This window comes from Caretta caretta, chromosome 15 (assembly GCF_965140235.1).
Source record: "Caretta caretta isolate rCarCar2 chromosome 15, rCarCar1.hap1, whole genome shotgun sequence".
NCBI classification, from domain to species: domain Eukaryota; kingdom Metazoa; phylum Chordata; order Testudines; family Cheloniidae; genus Caretta; species Caretta caretta.
In genome coordinates, this window is record NC_134220.1 from 24,131,020 (window position 1) to 24,154,282 (window position 23,263).

Genomic DNA, 23,263 nt, shown 5'->3' on the forward strand with positions numbered 1-23,263 from the left:
CTGGGGGCCTGCACCCAGATGTCCGCCCTTGTTGCAATGAGATTGCATCAGTTCCTCGCGCGCATTGCTTGGGTGACTAAACCCCGGCAGAGCGAGTGGGCAAAATTCTGCTTTTGCCTTCCACAGATGAGCCCAGCTCCCAAAATGTGGAGATGCCGGGGATTGAACCCGGGGCCTCATACATGCAAAGCATGCGCTCTACCACTGAGCTACATCCCCTTGCTGGTAACAGCTTTGTAAGCAGGAGCTACATGGATACATCCGGCTGCACTCCTTGGGCACAAGCTGTACTAAGCAGGTTTCAGTATATCACAGCTTGTGGGGAAAGATTTTTCAAGTGTATCCTCGTTAGTATAGTGGTAAGTATCCCCGCCTGTCACGCGGGAGACCGGGGTTCGATTCCCCGACGGGGAGGCTGCAATGTGTTTTTGTTTCCTTCCTCTTGTTTCAAAGGGAATTTTGGCTTTGAGGATGGGGAGGACAAACCCTTCATGAAACCTATCAGCATTGATATAAGCCAGTCCTAGCACAGAAACCATCTTGGGCCAAGCAACCTGCTTTGAAGTTAATGGAGTAATAAACTGGGGGGGGAGCAGAATGCACCTCTCTATTCACACCCCACATGTTATTGTACTAATCTTTGTACAAAATATGCCTTGTGAGGTATCGTTTGAAAACTAATGGTCGATAATGGTCGATGGTCAATAATGTCATGATGAAATGTGTGTTGCGACATTATATGTAGAGTTACGAACATAAGCTGAAATCGTGACTGACGCGTGTGTACCAGACAGGTCCGGGGAGTGGGTAAACCTGTTTCTGAAAGACAAAGAACAAGCTGACAACATGAGCCAGGTGTCATCGAAGCTGATGGACAATTACCTCTCAAGTGGCCATTCTTTGGCAAGGAACAGGGCAGGACCAAACAGATCTGCCTCTTAGCAAACAACAGCACAGAACCTCTTTCACCACCAGACCCCTTGATTCCAACCTCCCAATGGAAATGAACTTTCTCCGTGGGTAGCCCTCAGGAAAATGCATTTCAAAGCATGACTTAACTATAAGAGTGAGGGGCAAAACCAGCCCAAGTTAATCCCTCCCTATCCATCTCTTTCCATTTCACCTAAGAAGACAAAAGAAGCAGGGGCAATGGGCCTAATATATCTGGACTGCCCAGGGAGGGATGGAAAGTGCAGAACACACGTGTTTTGGGGAAACTTCCAGACTGGGAGTGTTTTGAGGTCACCTCACAAATAGGTACCAAGGCTGTTGCAAGACAGCCTGGTTGGTGGGACAGGCTGCTGGAGGCAGGGTTGCGGGACCAGGGCTGTGGCTATACACAGACACTCAGGGTGTGACCTGCATGCTGTTTGTGATTGGCCCAGGTGGGAGCTATAGCAGCAAAGCATTGTGAGGCAGCCCAGACGGCAGGGCAATGGTGACACAGCTCCTCCCTGGTCTGGCTTGCACCCCAGAATGTCAGAGGGGGATGGCCGCTCTGCTCTCTGACTGATTAAAATCTTGTAAAAGCTCACAGTTTCAGAGCACTGTAAGGATGCACTGTCTGCGGCAGACCACCCCTGCTTAATCCCCGGGGACAAGGGAACACCACACTAGTTCTGTGTGCACTGTATTGTGTGTGTGTGTGTGTGTGTGTATACTCTCCCCACAATTCTGTTTACCCATGTCAAATATCCCACAACACTTTGCAAAGCTGAAGTCAGCATTGGCATTTGAAAATAGGAAGCCAGTTAAGCCAAGATACACAAATGGTGATTCCTAGCGGAGGTCGGGCTGTTCCTCTCCCCCCAGCTGGTTTGGAACGTAGTGTCCAAAACAGAGATAAGAAGAAAATCAGAACAATACAATAAGTTAAGGAAGTATTACAAACTGGTTGGTGTAAAGAGTTTTGTAACTTATAACATCACCCTATAAATTCTACTAGATGAAACGCATATCTTTGAAACAGACCTTCTGCTGCGAGACAGGAATTGCTTCCGGGAAGGAGGGTATGTATGTCTCCTTTTCATAGTGGATTGCTTTGGCTAAATTTGGATATTTGGTCTCTTGAACATTTTTCAGCATGAACCCGAATGTCGTCAAACAATTAGCTACACCTTTTGTTAGTAGGATACGTGCATGGGAAGAAAAGCAGTGAAGGGGTCAGGATTTGGGCCATGATACATATGTGGAGAGTGGGCCCAAGGTTGCCTTGGAAATCCTAACTGCGTTTCCTCATTGTTGTGTATTTAGTCTCTCACTACCAGCGCCAGATTAACATGGCTGTTCATTGTTCAGAAAAGAAAAGCAACAGAGTATTTCTCTGTATGTTTTAAATAAACACACCTTTGCAGGGCCACCCGGGGGGGGGGGGGGCAAGTGGGGCAATTTGCCCCGGGCCCTGGCGGGACCCCCATAAGAATATAGTTTTCTATAGTCTTGCAACTTTTTTTGATGGAAGGGCCAGTGGAGTAGCCAGGGGGAGCGATCACAAAAAAGGCGTCACCCGGTGGCGCTTTTACTGACTGGGCGGTGCTCCACGTTTTCGGCGGCGGGTCCTTCAGTGTGGCCGAACACACCCGGAGTGAGTGAAGGACCCACCGCCGAAGACCCGGGGCGCCGCCAGGTGAGTAAACATTAAAAAGGCGCATAATTAATTAATTAAAGGGCACCCGAAATTGCTTTGCCCCAGGCCCCCTGAATCCTCTGGGCAGCTCGGCACAGTTGACGAGGATAAGAGGATTGCAGGATCCTGACTGGGGCTGAACACCTGCACCACTGTTTAGGTCTGACCTGGTTCAAATTGGAGAAAGTCTGGGAGTTTTGCCACTGACTTAAATGGGAGCAGGAGGGGTCTGCTGATGTCAGTGGGAGTTGTCTGTGCCCAGTATCTCTCAGAATCAAAGCAGATTTTCACACTCTAGGGCTCAGGCTAGGACACATGAAACATTGGAAACTGCAAGCATCAGAAAAACACTGAGGGCCTTTTTGGATGCTATTTTAAGAGTAGGAGGATTCAGGTACCTGTGCAAGAGGGACATGGGCAGGGTTGCAAGGATGCGAATCATATACACAGTAACCTGCGTTCAGCAAGTGCTAAAATCGGCAAGGAAAACTATGCTAACCAGCTCTGTTTCCTCTTGTTCACAGCTTCCTTATTTCTTAACTATTTTTGTTTAAAAATATAACAGAGCTGCAGGCCTCACTGAAGCTTATGCATGTGCTATGCTTCAAGTGTTAAACTGAAAGCATTTTTCAGTTATTTGAACACACACATACAATAATTGGATGCTTCCATTAAGTGTAAAAAACACGATTTGCATGCTCAGACAAGTTAAACATGACCAAACTCTTTGAAGGAGATGAGCTCGCTCCTGTCCTTCAAAAACTCCTGAACACCCACTTGTTTCAGCTATACCACTACGCCACTAGCTACATTCAATCCTGCAGGCCGTTCATGTTAGGAACATCTATTAAAAACCGTAGGCATTCTCTGCACGAGAATGTACAGTATCAGGCCCTTTGTTCTCTATTGCAAAAGTATCTTAAGTGATCTAGTCTTTCTCTATGAGTCTGGATTTATTGAATGGCACGGCTAACCCACAGTACAGGTCCATGTTCACGTCCAGCCTAATTATTATTTATTATTAATAATAATAACTTTAAACAATTACTCCTCTGCATATACACAAAATACTCCTTTGGGCAGAAAACAAGAATTTCATCCACAACAACAGGTTTCAGAGTAGCAGCCGTGTTAGTCCGTATCTGCAAAAAGAAAAGGAGGACTTGTGGCACCTTAGAGACTAACCAATTTATATGAGCATAAGCTTTTGTGAAATAACATTATTTAGCAAATGTATGAACATGTCAAAGCAGGAGGATGTAATAAAATTGCCTCATCATCCATAAATATACAATCTCTGGCCCAACGCATGCTATAATATTTCATCAGTTAATATATTGTTTGTCATCTGATTACCTATGCCTTGTGTAACTGTCTCATTAGTGGCAATAATTAGAACAAGCAGAGCATGGAACATTGGGTTCCTCATTAAAATGCCAACCTCTGCTGACTATTAAACATCACCCTGAAGTTACAAGGTGAGGTCATTATTTATGAAGATGAAGTACTAGCTTCTTTGAACAAAGTTCCCCAGAGAACAACAATCATTAATGTTAAACAAGGTCTGCAACATTAGACCCTAATGCTGAAAAGACCAAGGGCTTGTCTAAACTACAAAAATAGTCAACATAACTTATTTTGGCATACAGATGCCATGCAGTAATTACATCACTTGTGCGTGTCTACATTTTGCTCCTTGTGTCAGCAGTGTGCGTCCTCACCAGGTGCACTTGTATCAATTGTACTGTCAATGTAGGGCATTGTGGGAAGACTCTTGAAAGCTAGTAACAGTCGATATAAGCAACACAGTGTCCACACTTTGACACTGGATTGTCCTAACTACATTGAGCTTGCCTCTACACCACTCATAAAGATGGAGTTGGAGTTATTAAGTTGGCGTAGCTGGGCAGTTACATCGGGAGGAGCGAAGTGTATGTCTACACTTACCGTGGATCGATGCTGCGGCGATCAATCCTTCAGGGGGTCGATTTAGCGGGTCTCTTGAAGACCGCAGATCACTCTCCCGTTGACTCTGGTAATCCACAAGAACGAGAAGCATAAGGTAAGTCAACGGGAGAGTTTCTCCCATTGATCCAGCGTGGTGTAGACACCACAATAAGTCGTCCTAAGGTATGTCGACTCCAGCTATGTAATTCACGTGGATGGAGTTGCGTAACTTAGGTTGATTTAGCTCAATAGTGTAGACCCAGGCCTAATTAGACTTCCATAGTTAGGTCGATGTAAGCTGCCTTATGTCAACCTAACTCGGTAGTGTAGACCAGACCTAAGGCACATGTTTAATTTTGCACACCGTTATCTATTGATGTCAACGGGACCAGTCCCAGTGGTAAAGTTAAGCACATGTTCCAGTGCGTTCCTCAATCAGGACCACAGTGTGCAAAGTGAAACCTGTGTGTAAGTCTTTGCAGGATCAGGGCCATAGTTCTTAGACTACAACTGCTAATGTAAAATGGCTTATGACAAGTTTGTACCTAAGCAGTTTGAGTTAAGCATGTTTCCTAGATTTTAAAATGTGTTCTAACTCTTCTTCTGACTGGATCCTACCTTGTCCAGTCTGTTTCAAATTGCTCATGCTAGACAATTTTGGGGGACTGATAACCATTTCTGTTGGCATTTATCATTGTTCCATTGACTATTTACAATGACTTTGGCATTTACCTTTATGTTTTACAACCTCTGGATAGAGAGACATGTTGTGTGTTTAGGTATGACCTTCCCCCAGCCACCCCATGCACCCAAACTACCAATAGGCTTCCGTGGATGCTACAGAGGTGGACCTGTCCTTCATCTTTACTCTTGTCCTAGATGCACCTGATCTCCACCCCAGCCTCTTATGTTAGGGGAGGAGACCACAGGCCCCATTGCCCCCAAACTCTTGAATTTCTTTCTGGAATGTAATTATGAGTTTTTGATGGAACACAATGAAACAACCTGAAACAAAAGAACAACCTTTGCACAGTGCAACAGAACATAACACGGTTAATGTGACAAATCAATATGCTAAAGCAGTTAATTAGTGTTGAATTAATTATTAATAATAATTATTATTGAATTAATATTGGCCCTATCCTTCACACCTGGCATCTTACTTGCTTTTTTTATTGTATAAAGGAAAGAGCATTTAAAAACGGGTTTCAAGAATGAGATTGGAGTTGCTGCTGGAGTGAGGTGGGTGGTTGACCCTAAAAAATGTGAGAAACAAACCAAAAAATCCTGCTATGCATTAGGAAGGGCTTCTCTGCAGCAGGGTGGTGTTCACATTCAGCCATAACTTTTTCCACCTGCCGAAATAGCTCAGTTGGGAGAGCGTTAGACTGAAGATCTAAAGGTCCCTGGTTCGATCCCGGGTTTCGGCAGATTGTTTTTCCCCTTTTTAGGAGGAAGGGTGGGGGGCAAGGGCCGTCCAGGCAGGCTGCCAAGCCGGGGGCCGGCTGGAACTGCGTAGCCCCCTGGGAGCTAACCCCAACAGGGCCTTTTTTGGGGGAGCGGGGGTGACTGTTGCTTTCGCGGCGGTCCTGCCTGGGCTGCAGCTGTGCGAGCCTGTTGCCTAACGAGCCTCCGGCAGCTGCCCAAGCTGCACCTCGGGGCTTCTGGAAGTGGAGGCCTCCAATAGCCGCCTTGGGGAAACCCCCCCCTCAGCCCTTCCTCGTTAGTATAGTGGTAAGTATCCCCGCCTGTCACGCGGGAGACCGGGGTTCGATTCCCCGACGGGGAGGCCGCTCTGCCTTTTGATATCCCCCCGCGCGAGCCTTTGGCGCTCTGCGGGGGGGGGGGGGGGAGCCGGGCAAGAGCGACCCGCCCCCCCCCGCGCTGACGTCCGGCGAGTGGGGGGGGGCTCAGCGCGCCTCCGTCGGCAGCCGCGCAACGGACCCGCGTGTCCTTGAGCCGCCTGCCTGTCTCTCAAAAGGCCACAGACCCCCCCGCCTCCCCAACGCTGCCCGGGGGCGGGGGCCCCACCTCGCCCCCGCTGCTGCCGGTGCCTCGACGGGCTGCCTCGAGCTTCCCACTGCCCGCCCGCTCCGCTGCGAGCCCCCCCCCCCGCGCCGCCGTGCCCGCCCATTACTCTGGATCCCCCCCTCCCGCCCCCGGTGGATTTATTTCAATGCGCCCCACACAGGGGCAGCGCAGCCCCACTGCCCGCCCCCCCGCCGGGGCGCTGCGGGTCGGTCTGCGCCCTGCATTGTAGCCCCCTCCCCCCCCCGCGCGCCCGCGCGCGCGCCCTTTTCTGTGGCGTGGAGAGCGGGGCCGTTGAAGCAACGAGCGGAGCAGCGAGGCATCGCGGGCGGCGCGCGGGCGGCGGGCGTTTGCAGCACGGAAGGGAGGTGTCCTGGGCCGGCGAAACCATCGTCCCCGGGCGAGCGTCTATCCCCGTCTCTGAGCAGCCACCCGCCAGGCAGGGGATGTAGCTCAGTGGTAGAGCGCATGCTTTGCATGTATGAGGCCCCGGGTTCAATCCCCGGCATCTCCAGCGTTTTCCTCACCCGCCTTCATTTTGTACCAGCAGCCCGTGGCAAACGGGACAACGTCTCAAATGAGCTCTCCCACCTGGAGACGCCATACAAAGATCAGAGAGGGGGTCCACATGGCACCCCTTCCCCTCTCTACAGAGGAAAAAGGACTGCAAGCGGTCTAAAATCCTACCTGCCACATGGGGCCACCCCTAACTCACCCAGCAATATCCTCACTCTCCAGCGACACGCTCAGCCCGGCAGAAGAGTCTGTCCTGTCTCGGGGACTCCCTTTCTGCCCCGCCACCTCCCCCCCAAACATGATACAGTTCTGCGGTGGTCTGGAATCCTACGTTCGCCGTCCATGTGCATCCGACGAAGCGGGTAGTCGCCCACGAAAGCTTATGCTCCCGTACGTCCATTAGTCAATAAGGTGCCACAGGACTCTTTGCCACTGTTTTTGGTGCTCCAGACCAGCATGAATATCTAAATTGAAAAAGCAATAAAATGATGTTTCTAGCAACATGGTAAGAATAGGTCTTATGCACTATTCATTGTTATTCTTCATAATTGTATTGAACCAAAAGTGCTTTACAGACAAGCCTGAAGACAAGTTTCCTGCGGTAAATGGTTTACAATCTTAGTACCAACTCAGGAAAGCATCCCAAAGTACACATTTAAGTGCTTTTCTGAATCAGGGTTTAAGGTCTCAGGCCTGCAATCTGAGCCTCTAGCACAAGCCTCTGCACCAGTGGGGCACCCCATAGATCTAAGTGCAGGAGTCAGCCTCAGGGGGAAATTCACCCATAGTGCCAGGCACTAGGCCAGGGGTGGCAAACTGCGGGCCGGAGCCGTTTTAAGCTGGCCCCCAAGTTCCCACTGGGGAGCAGGGTCTGGGGCATACCCTGCTCCGATGCTCCAGCGGGGGCATCGGGTGAGGGGCTGCACCATGTGGCTCGACCCTGCTCCGGTGCTCCAGCCGGGGCGCCGGGTTGGGGGCCACTCTGGCACTCCAGCCAGGGCACTGGGTCAGGGGCCACACCACACGGCTCCCGGAAGCAGTCGCATGGCCCTGCTCCGGTGCTAGCGGAGTCAGGGGCCGCTCCACACGTAGGAGCTGGCGAAGGGACATGCCACTGCTTCCAGGAGCCGCTTAAAGGTAAGCGCCAGTCAGAGCCTGCACCCCTGAGCCTCTCCCCACGCCCCAACCCCCTGCCCCAGCCCTCATCCTCCTCCCGCTCTCCAAACCCCTCGATCCCAGGACGGAGTACCCTCCTGCACCCCAAACCTCTCATCCCCAGCCCCACCCCAGAGCCCGCATCCCCAGCCAGAACCTGCACCCCTTCCCCCACCCTTGCCCCAGCCCTGATCCCCCTCCCACCCTCCAAACCAGGACCAGCTCGAGGCACCAGCAAACCAAGCACGTGCGTGGGCTGGCACAATTCCAGGAGCGGCATTCTGGATGGTTTTTTTTTTTGTTTTCTGCTTCGGCAGTTGCGCTCTTGGAGGTTTTTTTTTCTTTTCTGTTTTTTTCTTCGCTTTGGCAGTTGCGCTCTTGGAGGGTTTTTTTTTTTTTTTTTTTGCTTGAGGTGGCAAAAAAACGAGAGCCGGCCCTGCTCCAAACCCCTCAGTCCCAGCCCAGAGCACCCTCCTACACCCCAAACTCCTCATCCCCAGCCCCACCCCAGAGTCTGCACCGCCAACCAGCACCCTCACCCCACCCCCCGGGCCTCCACCCCAATTTTGTGAGCATTCATGACCCGCCACACAATTTCTATTCCCTGATGTGGCCCTCAGGCCAAAAAGTTTGCCCACCCCTGCACTAGACTCTACACCACTAATGTAGATACATGGCACATAGGGCATGAAAATTAGGCAGGTACCCATGTCTATCTAATCATGCTGTGAAACTCCATCTTGTAGCAAAATGGGTTGTTCTTCAGTTTTTAGATTTGATCATTTTCAAATCAGTCCTGCCGAAATGCACGGCCGATAACTCGCAGAGTAAGCCTACCGTCCCTGCCTGTTTTCAGACTAGGTGATTCACCTTCTACAGCTGAGCTTCTGTTCAAGTCTTTTATGTTTTTATAATTAAGGACGCACACAATGCAACCTCTACCCTACAATTCCAGCCCTACTTTGATCAGAAACTAAGGGACCTTTGCTTCAACTAAGCCAACTCGATGTTTGGACTGGTTTTTTTTTTTAAACCTATTATGATATTATTGAGTAAATGTTAATACAGAAGGAGCTTACAACCCACTTACAGGCTGAAATAAATCCCCAAAGAGAAACCCCGCCCCCTCCTTCTGTAAATTCTATGGGTGTCATGTCTGACCCAATCAGGTAGCTGTTGCTGGGTTTCAGCTCTTTTTCAATTGGTTTTCAGCACTCCTTGTTCTGTGTGTGAACGCTTAGGCAGCTGTATCTTTTGGGTACATGCAAAGAAAGGCTTTTGTAGGTGGAATGAACTAAATACCATCTGAATGAATCATGCAAACAAAGCCTATTTTGTTATGGCCTTGTTACAGCGCTGGACACTTTGACCGAATGGCTCACAAGGCTCACTTTGGGGAACTCCAGACAAACTCTTCTGTGGATGAGTCATTACAAAACCTAATTTTATCATACTAATTTCCCCCCACAGTTACTCACACCTTATTGTCAACTGTTTGAAATTGACCACCCTCATTACCACTACAAATGTGATTTTTCCTCCCTTGGTATTCTACTGTTAATTGAATTGTCTTGTTAGACTGACCCCCCACCTGGTAAGGCAACTCCCATCTCTTCATGTACTATGTATAAATATACCTACTACTGTATTTTCCACTCCATGCATCTGATGAAGTGGGTTCTAGCCCATGAAAGCTTATGCCCAAATAAATGTGTAAGTCTCTAAAGTGCCACAAGGACTCCTCATTGTTTTTGCTAATACAGATTAATACAGCTACCATTCTGAAACCATTCTTCCACCTTGTCTTCCTCACATTTCCAAGGCTTTGATCTTCCTCCCTACATGTCAGTCACCATCTGCCATTCTGCCTCTCCTACTCTGCTTTGTGTTTCAGGCCCCCTTTGACCTCAGGGTCTGGATCCCAGAGGAAAAAGAATAGAAGTATTATCAGATGAAATTAGAATGCACGATGCTTCAGGTTTATTTTATTTTATTTTTTCTGCCTTTTTTTCCACATTAATTTTCATGTAGAGATTTGCAATGACCTAGACACACAGAAGAAAACACACAGCTCACACAATGAGACACACAGCCCCAACTCACAATCTAGGGTGACCAGATGCCGCGATTTCATAGGGATAGTCCCGATTTTTGGGTCTTTTTCTTATATAGGCTCCTATTACCCCCCACCCCCTTTCCGATTTTTCACATTTGATGTCTGGTCACCCTATCACAATCACACGCAGGGACGTGTCCCCCAGGTCTATTCCCTGCTCAGGGAACCAGGCTGAGCTGAGACCCCGTTCTAGGCAGGCGAAACTCCAGTCCGGGTTTTACTCCACGCTCCATCTTCCGTTCCTTGGCCCTTGCCGTCATCGGATCATGTCACACACTGAGCGGCCGGCTGATTCCTCCGCACTGCCGACCGGAACTCGCCCCCGTGCCCATGCTGGGTGCACGCGCCAAGATGCAGTGAGACGAGATAGTCCCCGGCGGAGGGATCTCAGCTGGGGAGGAAGAGGCTATATAAGGACCGCGCCAGCGTTGTCACGCAGTTACATCCCCGTGACCCTCAGTGAGTGTTGTTTTGTTGTCTGTCTGGAGCGCCGTCCCTGCGGTGAGTGGGCAACGGGCCTGGCTAGCTGTTGGGCTTCCGTGGGGGGGCGAGTCCGGCCTGAGGGAAAAGAGGGTCCGAAGCTGTGCGGAGAGCCCAGCCCGGTGGCTACGTTTATCGAGGGCGGCGGCGGGGGTGTATGGCTCGGGCCGTCGCGGATATTGTGGGGGGAGGGGTTGGTGTCGATCGTGAGGCGCCTGGCGATGAGCCGCGGGGGGCTGGGGGGAGCGGGCGGGGCGGGGCGGCAGCTCTCTGCGCTCCCTGCCGTGTAGGGAGGCGGCTGTGCCGTAGCGCGGCGGGGGGGACCTGCGGAGCGCGGGCTGAGGCAACCGGCTCGCTGCCCTAGGAGCGGCGAATGGCGGCTCCCTGGTTGAACGGGGGACTAGAGTCGGGCCGGCGCTAAAATGGCGGTCTGGGCGCGCGGGAGGCCCCGCCCCTGCAGGGCCGTGGGCTGCCCCGCGCCTCTGACGCCCGCCTGCCGGGGGGCGGGGTTAGGGACCGGCTCCTGGGCCCGCCTGAGCGGACCTGCCGGCGCGGTTGTTTGGCACGGAGTGGCCCATTGCATTGGGCGCGGCTGGCCAGCCGTACTGACGTAGTGGCCCTGTGGTACTGGTGTTATCTCAGTGTGACGCAACTCACTGTAGTGGGGCCTTGGAGTGAGCTTTGGAGGAGGAAGTAGCCTACGGGGGGGGTGAGAGGACACAAAGTGGAGCTGCAATTCAAGGTGTGTACTGGTGTCAAAAGCTCTCTACCCTGCTTGATGATTAAGCGAAAGGGTAAATCCGTACTTTTCTGATTTCTTGTGATGTAACGTTAGTATTTTGGAGTACAAAAAGGCTTATATGCTTCATAACTTCTATTTTTGTACAGAAAATGCAGATCTTTGTGAAGACCTTGACGGGCAAAACCATCACCCTAGAGGTGGAGCCCAGTGACACCATTGAGAATGTCAAGGCCAAAATCCAAGACAAAGAAGGCATTCCTCCAGATCAGCAGAGGTTGATCTTTGCCGGAAAGCAGCTGGAAGATGGACGCACCCTGTCCGACTACAACATCCAGAAAGAATCCACCCTGCACTTGGTCCTGCGCCTGAGAGGTGGTATGCAGATCTTTGTGAAGACCTTGACGGGCAAAACCATCACCCTAGAGGTGGAGCCCAGTGACACCATTGAGAATGTCAAGGCCAAAATCCAAGACAAAGAAGGCATTCCTCCAGATCAGCAGAGGTTGATCTTTGCCGGAAAGCAGCTGGAAGATGGACGCACCCTGTCCGACTACAACATCCAGAAAGAATCCACCCTGCACTTGGTCCTGCGCCTGAGAGGTGGTATGCAGATCTTTGTGAAGACCTTGACGGGCAAAACCATCACCCTAGAGGTGGAGCCCAGTGACACCATTGAGAATGTCAAGGCCAAAATCCAAGACAAAGAAGGCATTCCTCCAGATCAGCAGAGGTTGATCTTTGCCGGAAAGCAGCTGGAAGATGGACGCACCCTGTCCGACTACAACATCCAGAAAGAATCCACCCTGCACTTGGTCCTGCGCCTGAGAGGTGGTATGCAGATCTTTGTGAAGACCTTGACGGGCAAAACCATCACCCTAGAGGTGGAGCCCAGTGACACCATTGAGAATGTCAAGGCTAAAATCCAAGACAAAGAAGGCATTCCTCCAGATCAGCAGAGGTTGATCTTTGCCGGAAAGCAGCTGGAAGATGGACGCACCCTGTCCGACTACAACATCCAGAAAGAATCCACCCTGCACTTGGTCCTGCGCCTGAGAGGTGGTATGCAGATCTTTGTGAAAACCTTGACAGGCAAAACCATCACCCTAGAGGTGGAGCCCAGTGACACCATTGAGAATGTCAAGGCCAAAATCCAAGACAAAGAAGGCATTCCTCCAGATCAGCAGAGGTTGATCTTTGCCGGAAAGCAGCTGGAAGATGGACGCACCCTGTCCGACTACAACATCCAGAAAGAATCCACCCTGCACTTGGTCCTGCGCCTGAGAGGTGGTATGCAGATCTTTGTGAAAACCTTGACGGGCAAAACCATCACCCTAGAGGTGGAGCCCAGTGACACCATTGAGAATGTCAAGGCCAAAATCCAAGACAAAGAAGGCATTCCTCCAGATCAGCAGAGGTTGATCTTTGCCGGAAAGCAGCTGGAAGATGGACGCACCCTGTCCGACTACAATATCCAGAAAGAATCCACCCTGCACTTGGTCCTGCGTTTAAGGGGCGGTAACTGAACTTGCTCCTGTTAGCATCTGAATAGAAATTTCACTGCACCTTGTTCCAATAAAGCTTGCATTCACAAGTTCTTTGTCTGTCCCTTTGTAATGTAAAGGTGCACTCATTTAGTCAGACTTGATTCAGTGAGCTAGAATTGTATAATGACACAGCTGGCAAATTTTTTATTCGATTATTCCAACTGTAAAAGCATGTCCGCTGTTGATAAAGGTGGTAAAATGGACCACTGAGTCATAAGGTACTTCTGAGATGTCTGGAATCTAGTTTCTTGTGGCTGAGCTTTATCAGTTACTAGAGTCTGACTAACCTTTAAAGGTTGCTATTGAAGAATAAAACAGCTTGTCTGTGGGTTTTTTTTAAATTACAACCAAGTTAAAATTGGGTAAGGTGGTCTCACCTGACCCCTACTGCATGCTGGGAAGGAATTCATTTTAATAGCTGTAACAAGTTGGGCACATATTGTATAGAGCAGTGTGTTGCAATCCATGGGTTACGACATGTAAGGTGCTGGGTCGCTTTGATCTGGTCAGCACTGCCAACCGGGACATTAAAAGTCCTGGTGTTTCCCAGCTAAGGCAGGCTAGTGCCTACCTTTTCTGACACTGCACTGTGCCCCGGAAGCAGCCAGCAACAGTCTGGCTTTTAGGCAGGGGGGGCCACTGTGTGCTGCCCCCACCCTGAGCACTGGCTCCACACTTGGGCCAATGGGAACCTGGGGGGACGGGCGGGCAGGCCCACTGTGTGTGGGTGAGTCACGTGGAGCTGCTTGTGTGCTTCCACCTAGGAGCCAGACCTGCTGCTGAACGCTTCTGGCGTGCGGCATGGTCCACAGTGCACCTCTGGCTGCACCACTGAGCTATCGGAGGTAAGTCTGTGCCTGAGCCTTCCCAAACCCAGATCCTCTACTGCATCCCAAACCTCCCAGCCCAGAGCCTTTATCCTCTCCTGAGCCCCACCAAACCCAGAGACCATTCCCACATCCTGACCCCCTTATTCTCATCCCTGAGCCCCTCCACCCCAAAACCCTCATCCCCAGCTCTGTTGGGTCACTGGCATCGACAATTTTCTTCAACTGGGTCCCCAGAAGAGAAGTTTGAAAACCGCTGGTACAGAGTACACTAGCTAAGGCCTCAAGTCTAGTGTAAACATTTTGCTGCTACATTTAGCAATAAAAGATGAGGATGCTTGATATCTTCTCCCCGCCCAATAATTGGGGTGAAGAGAACTTGAAGTATGTTAAAATTTCAACAATGCATCTGCATCTCTAATACAGGAATGCAACACCCTGGTTTGAAATAGTGAATTAAATTGAGCAGTAGTTTTGTTTCCAGTACAGTGCTAGAAATGCTGCTGCTGAAAACCCATGGAACTAGAAGGGAATTCAAGGAGTTGGTGGTAATTAGAAACATTCTGAGGGATCTAACCTAGTCCTAAGTGATCTGTCTCGGTGTGGATGGGCTCTTCTAATTAGAGATGGAAAAACGGGAGTCTCAAATGCCTCTTCCTTGAAATGCTTTGATAGTTGGTAGGGACAAATTTATATGGAACATTGTGAATGCTATGGAACCCTATCTTCTGTTTGTGTAATCTACTGGTAGAGCAGAGTAATGCATCACATTAAATACACAGTTGCTTAATGAGTTTATGGTGACTACGCTGTCTCCTGTTCCTGGTCTGTGCAGGAGTCAAGGCCTGCTGTTTAGACTGCAATCAAAAGTTCCTGAGGCCTTCAAGGAGACAGGGAATCTGCATTGGTAGTTCAACATGTGACGTTAGCTTCTGAGACTGCTGATGGTGTGCTAGGAGGATGCTGGAGAATTGTATATTTTGAATAAATGTGTAACTAAGGTTCTGACCACTGGGAACAAAATTATTGTGGGAAACTTTGGAAAAATGTTAGGCCAGGCCCTCTGGGTGAGTTTAGCCTACATAAAGTCACTACTGTAACTTCAAATATTTTTTCCCAACTCCTGTCCTAGGGGAGCACATGGTGTGGGTGCCAATCTACTTCAAAGCAGTGATTTCTAATTGAGAGTACCTCTGATGTAATTCAGATTACTTGTATGATAAACTAATGTGTTACAGTGCTTTGAACATAAAGCACTATTTAAAGACTAAGAATCAGGATAGATTGATTTAAATCCATTTTAATAAACTTTTCCATTTGTATTTCAATTATTTTCTAAAGGGAGGTGCATTCTCATTGCTTAATATAAACATTAGAACATGCTGATTTGAAACTAGATAGAGCCTTTACACTAGATTTTTTTGGTACCTGTTTTTGTTTTCTGGGAGGGAACATTTTATTTATATATATAAATTAAGCAACTACATAGCTTAATATTTTTGCATTCTTAATTGTTCTCAGTACATTAGAAAATGGTGAATGATTCATTGTTTACTAATTTTTCCTCATGATTTGTGATAACTGGAATTTAAACACAAAACAGCATAACGTTTATTACTGAACAAAAGCCCTTAATACAGCACATGCCTGAAGCGGCCAGCTGCACTGACATAACTCCACCTCCATGAGAGTCGCAGCGCTTATGTCGATGTAGTTAGGATGATACAGTATGGGTGTAGACTGTGCTACTTAAATCACCTGTTGGCTGTCTGCCTCAAAGGGGGCTGACAGCTGGAGCCCTCCCTTGACCTCCAAAGCTGACAGCCCAAACTCACTCAGGTGCTGGGTTGGCAGGTGTGAGACCTCCTTGCGTGCTGACAGCCCAAGTTGTTAGCCAGAAATTAGGCTGACAGCTTGGGGGAGGCAGGGGCCGCTGTGAACCCCGCATGTACAACTGAGGCGGTCAGCCCCAGACTCCAGCTGCCAGTGTCACACAATATCTCACTTCAGTCTGTGGAAGTGCATGTGGTGAGGATGTGCACCCCTGACAGAAGAAGCAAGTGTGGGAAGTGAACCATTGCTTTAATTACTGCAGTGGCTGTCTGTCGACTTAATTTTGTAGTGTCCACTAGCCCAAAGTGTCATGTCCTGGATTTAGCCGAAGCTGGTGGTGGTGTTGTCTGAGCCCTGCTTTCTGGCCTCATGTGGTTAGACCATTGTTTAAGATCAGGCTGATGAAGGCCCAGTGGTATCATGGTGGGTTCCAGGTGACTGGGGTGGCAGCTATCCCAGTAAAGCTTGCAGCTTTTGGCCCCCTGGCTCCTTTGAATGGCCACAAAGAGACTTCAGCTTCATCCTGTGAACATTAACCTTCTGAGACACTTTTCAGTGATATCAGCTGTAAGCATTTCCTCCCACTTCTAGAATCTTTCAGCACACTGTCATCTCAGCATGTGGTTTCACTAGGAGCCTTGGAAAAAGATCACTTATAGTTTAACTTTGAACCAGTTTGCCTTCACCTTTTGCTGATTTTCATAAAAAATTTTCTAGAACAGTCTGAACTGGACTTTTGTTAGGTTGGCTGATTTAGAATACAGGGCTCTGCATAACTGGACCCAATTCTATGGTCCTTATTAGGTAAAACTCCAGTTGGAACCAATCAATAGTTGTTTTGCCTCAGCATAGACTTCAAAATTGAGCCCGTAATTATTACACAGTTGATTTGAAATATAAGGCCTGGTACTAGTAATGTTATGATTTAAAAAAAAACAATTATATGAATGTCAGTGCTGCAGCAAGCTGCAGGCTTGACAGCTGTGAGATCCAACGCCTTTCTTTGTTCACAGAAACAGCCTAGGATACTGGAAGGACAGCATTTGTGCAAGCTCATCAATTCTGCCTTGCCAGTGGGCCTCAGCTACACCCCTGGTGCTGGCAGCACCGCTTCTGGCATGGGAGTTTAGTTTGCCTCCAGGGTCCATTTGCTTCCTGGCCTCTCTATGGAGACTGAGTACCAGCTAGTGCCAAATGACAAGGAAGTTGTGTGACCCGGACACCTACCCATCACGAACCAGGACTCGCTCAAAGCGAAAAAAATTACAAGAACTCCCAGTGCCTTATACAAGATTTCACAGATTCTCATGGGTCTCTTAGAGTGGATTGTTGGGAAAAAAAAAACCCAGAAGTATATTTGTCCTGGGGGTTGGGAGGGGCAAGATTAGAGAAAAGCACCTCAGGATCTTGAGGGAGGAGGCGGGGAGAGACTGGAGAAAAACTCCCCAGGATCCTGGGGGAATGGTGAGGATAGGGTTGCCAACCTTCCATGATTACCCTGGAGTCTCCAGGAATTAAAGATTAATTTTTAATTAAAGACTGTCATGTGATGAAACATCCAGGAATAGTCCAACCAAAATTGGCCACCCTAGTTGGGGAGTTGGAGAAAAACTGCCCAGGATCCTGGGGGAGGAGGTGGGGAGGGTTGGAGAGAAGCTCCCTGGGATCTGGGGTGGTGGTGGTGGTGGAGAGAAGCTCCTTGGGAGCTGGAGGGGGGGGGTGGAGGAATTGGAGAACAGCTCCCCAGGATCCTGGGGGAGGGGGTGGGGGAGTTGGAGAAAAGCTCCCCAGGATCTGGGGTGTGTGTGTTGGAGACAAGCTCCCTGGGATCTTGGCGGTGGGAGGTTGCAGAAAAGCTCCCAGGATCCTAGGGGAGGAGGTGGGGGGGGGGCTGGAAAAAAGCTCCCCAGAATCTTGGAGGGGTTGGAGAAAAGCTCCCCAGGATCTTGGGGGTGTGTGTGTGTGGTTGGAGAATAGCTCCCCCGGAACTCTCGGGGGGTGGGGTGGAGAAAAGCTCCCCAGGATCTTGGTGTGTGTGTATGGGGTGGGGTGGTTGGAGAAAAGCTCCCCGGGATCTGGGGGGAGGGAAGGTGGGGGAAATGGAGAACAGCTCCCCAGGATCCTGGGGGAGGAGGTGTGGGGGGGGGGGTTGGAGAGAAGCTCCCTGGGATCTGGGGGTGGGGGGAGGATTGGAGAGAAGCTCCCCAGGATCTTTGTGTTGGTGGTCGGGGGGTGTTGGAGAGACGCTCCCTGGGATCTGGGGGGAGGGAAGGTGGGGGAAATGGAGAACAGCTCCCCGGGATCCTGGGGGAGGAGGTGTGGGGGGGTTGGAGAGAAGCTCCCGGGATCTGGGGGTGGGGGGAGGATTGGAGAGAAGCTCCCCAGGATCTTTGTGTTGGTGGTCGGGGGGTGTTGGAGAGACGCTCCCTGGGATCTGGGGGGAGGGAAGGTGGGGGAAATGGAGAACAGCTCCCCGGGATCCTGGGGGAGGAGGTGTGGGGGGGTTGGAGAGAAGCTCCCTGGGATCTGGGGGTGGGGGGAGGATTGGAGAGAAGCTCCCCAGGATCTTTGTGGTGGTGGTCGGGGGGTGTTGGAGAGACGCTCCCCGGGATCTGGGGGGAGGGGAGGTGGGGGGGTTGGAGAACAGCTCCCCAGGATCCTGGGGGAGGAGGTGGGGGGGTGGAGAGAAGCTCCCCGGGATCTGGGGGGAGATCCTGGGGGAGGGCGTGGGGGGGTTGGAGAAAAGCTCCCCAGGATCGTGGCGGGGGCGGATTTCTGGAAAAACGCTCCCCAGGGCGGCTCCTGTGACGGGGACTGTTGAGAGAACCGCCCCCGCCTCCTGCTCCTCGGGGCGGGGAACAGCCTCGCTCGGGTCCCCCTAGCCAGAGGCCGCGGCGGCCGGGGGCGGGAGCGGCCCTTCCCGCCGAGCGCTGGGCAGAGCCGGCCGAGGGGGCGGGCCCGGCCCGTCGCGGGCGGAGGGAATAAAACCGCGGAGTCGGCCGCGAGGCCCGGCTGGTGGCTGCGCCTCTCTGCTCGCCATGGCCGCTCCCGCGGGGCGCAGAGTCCCCCTGGCGCTGGGGCTGACCGGGCTGGCCTTCGCCCTCTTCGGCCTCGTCCTGTTCTTCGTCCTGCCCAGCGTGGTCCGGGACCAGGTCATCAAGGTGATACCCGCGCCCTGGGCTCGCCGTGCGGGGGGGTGCATCCTGCGCTGGAGCCAGCCGGGCTGGCGACCCCTTTGCCTTCCCCCATCAAAGGCTGGGGGCGGCGGCGGCGGCACCAGGTTCCCCCCCGCTAATATCTGTATCGTGCCCCTCTCGCCTCCAGATCCGCCTTGCCGGGCTCGCTCGAGCTCCAGCCTCCCTGCGTGCTGAGGTGCTGACCGGGCTGATGTTTCAAATCTCCCTCCGCTGAGGCTCCTAGAAGTCTCGGGCTGGAAGGGACCCCATTAGGTCACCTAGCCTGATCCCCCTGGCAGGGCTGGGGAACCCTTTTCCTACCCAGAAGGGATGGGGGCACACAGGACAGGCGAAGTGGGCTGCAGCTGGCTGGGTAATGACATGTCCCCATGTGGGAGGAAGGGCAGACTACCCCCGCTAGCCCAGGGTTGATTGACACGACACCCCATCTGTCCTCTCTAGTGCCCCAGGAACAGTGAATTCTGTTCTAGTTAGTCAACTCTTCTTCATTGACCCTGCCAGGTGCTGGCCCCTCTAGCTCCCCCCTGAAATCAATAAGCGTTAAAGCTGGTCCATAGAGGATACTAAGGTAGAAAGGAGTCAGTTCTGGTGAGGAGTAAACAAGGTGAGGGGACAAATACTACTGACATGAAGTATTTCTGTATGCTCATGTGAGGAGTTGGGCTCAGATGCACAAATGACCGACTGGGGGGTTCTGGTCAGCCGTGGCTTGTGACCTGAAGCACTCCTCTGTCCCCTTGGTCTGGGGATGGCTTGGTGGGGGAATGAGCAGGGTGGGGGTGTGAGGCTCTCACACTTCCCCACAGTATCTTTTTTTTTTTTTTTTTTTTTCTCTGCTCCTTGTGCATATGGTTAAAATTTGCCTTCCTTCCCATCCAGCATTACAGGAGTGATGTCTGGGTGCTGGGGCTCTCTGCTTGCATGCTTCCTCCTTCCCCGCTAAAATGCATTGGTAACATAACCCATTAGGAGTGCTTCAGAAACATGACCTACTTCTCTGTTAGGTGAAAAACTTTGTCACAAAAGCTTTTCTGTCCTGCTCCAGATATGGATGACTTTGGCTGATTGACTTTCAGCTCTTAAAGATGTACTATACTGAGCAATGCTAATGGACCCCCAAGTCCTAGATAGTAACACTTCTGTAAACTATTGCTGTACTGAGTATTGTAATAAATCATGCATTGCCCCTTATGCGTTCAAAATGCTAACCATTACTGAAGCGAAGGATGCTGTAGAAAGCTCGGGGTTCGTGCTAAAAAACTCCTACCTGCGCTGTAGTATATTTTAAGGTCTCTGTTCCCTTCCCAAGCAACACTAGTTCTAATTGCTTCGTGACATAACGGCAGCATTTGTTAATGAAAATGAAGTATTTGGTCCATGGGATAGGTAGCAATAGAAGACCAGAAGGTTTCAGAGTAACAGCCGTGTTAGTCTGTATTCGCAAAAAGAAAAGGAGTACTTGTGGCACCTTAGAGACAAACCAATTTATCTGAGCATAAGCTTTCGTGAGCTACAGCTCACTTCATCGGATGCATTCTGTGGAAAATATAGAAGATGTTCTTGTACATACAAACCATGAAAAAATGGGTGTTTACCACTATAAAAGGTTTTCTCTCCCCCCACCCACTTTCCTGCTGGTAATAGCTTATCTAAAGTGATCACTCTCCTTACAATGTGTATGATCAAGTTGGGCCATTTCCAGCACAAATCCAGTTTCTCCCCCCTCACCCCTCCCAACAAACCCACTCTCCTGTTGGTAATAGCTTATCTAAAGTGATCACTCTCCTTACAATGTGTATGATAATCAAGGTGGGCCATTTCCAGCATAAATCCAGGTTCTCCACCCCCAACCAGAAGGGTTAGCACAAAAGAAATATAAGTAGACCCCCCAAACCTGTACAAATTAGGGCTATGTGAAAAGCTGCTACATTCCTTTTCCCTGAAATTTCCTGCCTCTACCCCTGTTGGCAACAGTGATCAGGATTTCAAGTTCACGAGAAACTTTGGCATTTCAAAATATGGTTCTGTTTTGAATTACAACAAAACCAGACATTCTGGAATGGTGTTTCCAAATGAAAATTTGGTCTACCCGACCACCCTTCAGCTATGGAGTGAATGACATTGTTTATTGCAACAGTGACACTGTCAGCAGATGCCAGTTTCACTCCAAAGCTGCTGGGGCTCTCAGGGCCTGTGACATGAGGGCAGCAGCCAAACCATGAGTCTGCCTTGGGGCAGAGACTCCGGAGCTTCCCAGCTCGCAGGCTAGCTGTGTTTTATCACTAAGTTTCTGACTAGGTCTCCTGCCAATACTTTACCTACATTCTGCTAGCTCTAATTGGTGGCTGCTGGAATCTTTTCCCCCTGTGCTGTGTAGACCCTCTTTAAGCAGGGAAAGATGATGTTTTGATTTAAAACAACAACAACAACAAAAAAACCCTTGTGCCTGCTTTACTCTAGTGCTACCACTGATGAAGCTGCAATGGTTCAAACTTGTCTAGTATAGACAATGTCATAGAATCATAGGATTGGAAGGAACCTTGAGAGATCTTCTAGTCCACTCCCCTGCACTCAAGGCAGGGCTAAATATTATCTAGACCATCCCTGACTGGTGTTTGTCTAACCTGCTCTTAAAAACCTTCAGTGACAGAGATTTCACAACCTCCCTAGGCAATTTATTCCAGTGTTTAGCTACCCTGACAGTTTGGAAGTTTTTCCTAATGTCCAACTTAAAAATCTCTCGATGCAGTTTAAGCCCATTGCTGCTTGTCCTATCCTCGGAGGTTAACAAGAACAACTGTTCTCCCTCTTCCTTGTAACAGCCTTTTATGTACTTGAAATCTGTTCTCATATCCCTCCTCAGTCTGGGATCCTTCAGAGACTTTTATATAGCATCTTTCGTAAGTTGTTATGCTGCCATTGAGAATAGATCACTGGAGGGTGACTTTTTTTCCCTAACAAAGCAGTGTGATTTTAAGTTTCCTCAACTTTTCATTAGGTGTTTTTAAATTTCATTTTGACAAGGGAGCATGTCCTGACTGCATAGGACTTGTTTAAACTTGTGAGGTTAACTAATATAATATAATTAATGGCTTCTTTTAGCAGGTTTTGCCCTCAGCATCAAGTAACATCCTGGATGACCCGCAATAATTCTTGTGGTGAAAGATCAGCTTTATTGATTGTACTAGGTAGCATGTGTTCCATTACATTCATCTGGATAGAGTCAGAGCTGCTCACTTGACATAGGCCCTATATTGCTAAGAGCTAAAGGAGATTTTCTTTAGCTCAAGTGATAGGAGGCCTGCCCTCTTGGAGCAGGAGGGATCTGAGATGTACTTTTACTGTTGCTGTCAAGTTCCAGTGGTGGCCATGGCATGTGGCTTTGTGATAGACATAAAACTGTAAGTGGCCATAGATTGTGACAGTATTTAGAGTCATCAGGAAGCCGTACAAGCTAGAGACTTAAATACTTGTTTTATGACACTAGTGTGTTACATTCTAGCGCCTTTTAGCCTGGGATTTCAGAGGAGCCAAGGAGTTGGGCACCCAAATCCCCTTTAAAGTGATGGAATATGGCTGTCAGGGTCCCTTAGTCTCCTTTAAAATCCCAGCCTTAGGACATGCTGTACTTCAGAGCATTTTTATTCCTGTAAAATGCTGACAAGTCACTTTCTTTAGTTTTGGCCGAATCAAACCTTGAGGTGCAGTTCAGCATTCAGGCCATATGTGTTTGGAGTGGGTGAGTAGGTGCTTGTATGGCGCTCACAGGACTTGAATACAAGTACCTAGATAGCAGACTCCTGCTTACAATATCTGTGTAATGTGGTGCTGTCCTTACGGGGTGTTTGGTGAAAAATTTGAAGCCTCATGCTGGGCTTTCCCCCTACTAGGGTCCTGGGCGACTGCTCTCAATAGTAGAAGTGCTCAGCAATGGAAAGTTGCTTGTTGAACTTCCTGAACTGGCAATGGTGGAGCCAGCTTCTTAGGCAGTGGCTGTGGTGGCTGCTGCCGCTTGCTCCTGAGGTCGAAGATCGTCTTAACAGCATATTTAATGCAATGCCTAGGATGCCAGTGAAGTTAATATGCTTGTTATGTAGCAGGTCAAAGATTATAATACCAGGTGCCTGGCAGCAAGAGGTTCTCTTATGCTAAATGGGATTTCTGAACACGTGATGTTGACTTGGGAATCAAGAGTATCTAAGGTCCAGGGAAGAGATAGTGAGATGAACTGGCTGACACTTCGAGATGTGTG

At 49.9% G+C, this 23,263-nt stretch overlaps 2 protein-coding genes and 5 non-coding genes across 9 annotated transcripts in view; 6 read left to right on the forward strand and 1 right to left on the reverse strand.

Moving 5' to 3' along the window:
* Positions 1–147: 147 nt before the first annotated feature.
* Positions 148–219, reverse strand: TRNAA-UGC (transfer RNA alanine (anticodon UGC)). Its single transcript has one exon. It is a non-coding gene; the product is annotated as a tRNA-Ala (tRNA).
* A 123-nt stretch (positions 220–342) lies between these two features.
* Positions 343–414, forward strand: TRNAD-GUC (transfer RNA aspartic acid (anticodon GUC)). Its single transcript has one exon. It is a non-coding gene; the product is annotated as a tRNA-Asp (tRNA).
* Positions 415–5,930: 5,516 nt separating this feature from the next.
* On the forward strand, positions 5,931–6,003 carry TRNAF-GAA (transfer RNA phenylalanine (anticodon GAA)). The gene has a single exon. It is a non-coding gene; the product is annotated as a tRNA-Phe (tRNA).
* Positions 6,004–6,290: 287 nt separating this feature from the next.
* On the forward strand, positions 6,291–6,362 carry TRNAD-GUC (transfer RNA aspartic acid (anticodon GUC)). The gene has a single exon. It is a non-coding gene; the product is annotated as a tRNA-Asp (tRNA).
* Positions 6,363–7,043: 681 nt separating this feature from the next.
* On the forward strand, positions 7,044–7,115 carry TRNAA-UGC (transfer RNA alanine (anticodon UGC)). Its single transcript has one exon. It is a non-coding gene; the product is annotated as a tRNA-Ala (tRNA).
* A 3,606-nt stretch (positions 7,116–10,721) lies between these two features.
* On the forward strand, positions 10,722–13,201 carry UBC (ubiquitin C). 2 transcript variants are annotated; one of them, XM_048821153.2, is made up of 2 exons: positions 10,722–10,847; positions 11,757–13,201. In XM_048821153.2, exon 2 carries the CDS (start codon positions 11,760–11,762, stop codon positions 13,131–13,133), a length of 1,374 nt encoding a protein of 457 aa, XP_048677110.2. In that variant the 5' UTR covers positions 10,722–10,847; positions 11,757–11,759; the 3' UTR covers positions 13,134–13,201. The 2 variants fall into 2 exon arrangements, with proteins under 2 accessions (XP_048677110.2, XP_048677108.2); XM_048821151.2 differs by having other exon boundaries at positions 10,751–10,889.
* A 5,529-nt stretch (positions 13,202–18,730) lies between these two features.
* Positions 18,731–23,263, forward strand: part of SCARB1 (scavenger receptor class B member 1) — a 43,310-nt gene continuing 38,777 nt past the window's right edge. Inside the window, exon 1 of one of the 2 annotated variants that reach the window (XM_048821147.2) lies at positions 18,731–18,975. In XM_048821147.2, coding sequence (XP_048677104.2) covers positions 18,853–18,975 — 123 coding nt within the window. In that variant the 5' untranslated portion in view covers positions 18,731–18,852. The remainder of the gene's footprint in view (positions 18,976–23,263) is intronic. The other variant, XM_048821148.2, reaches the window with a different exon arrangement.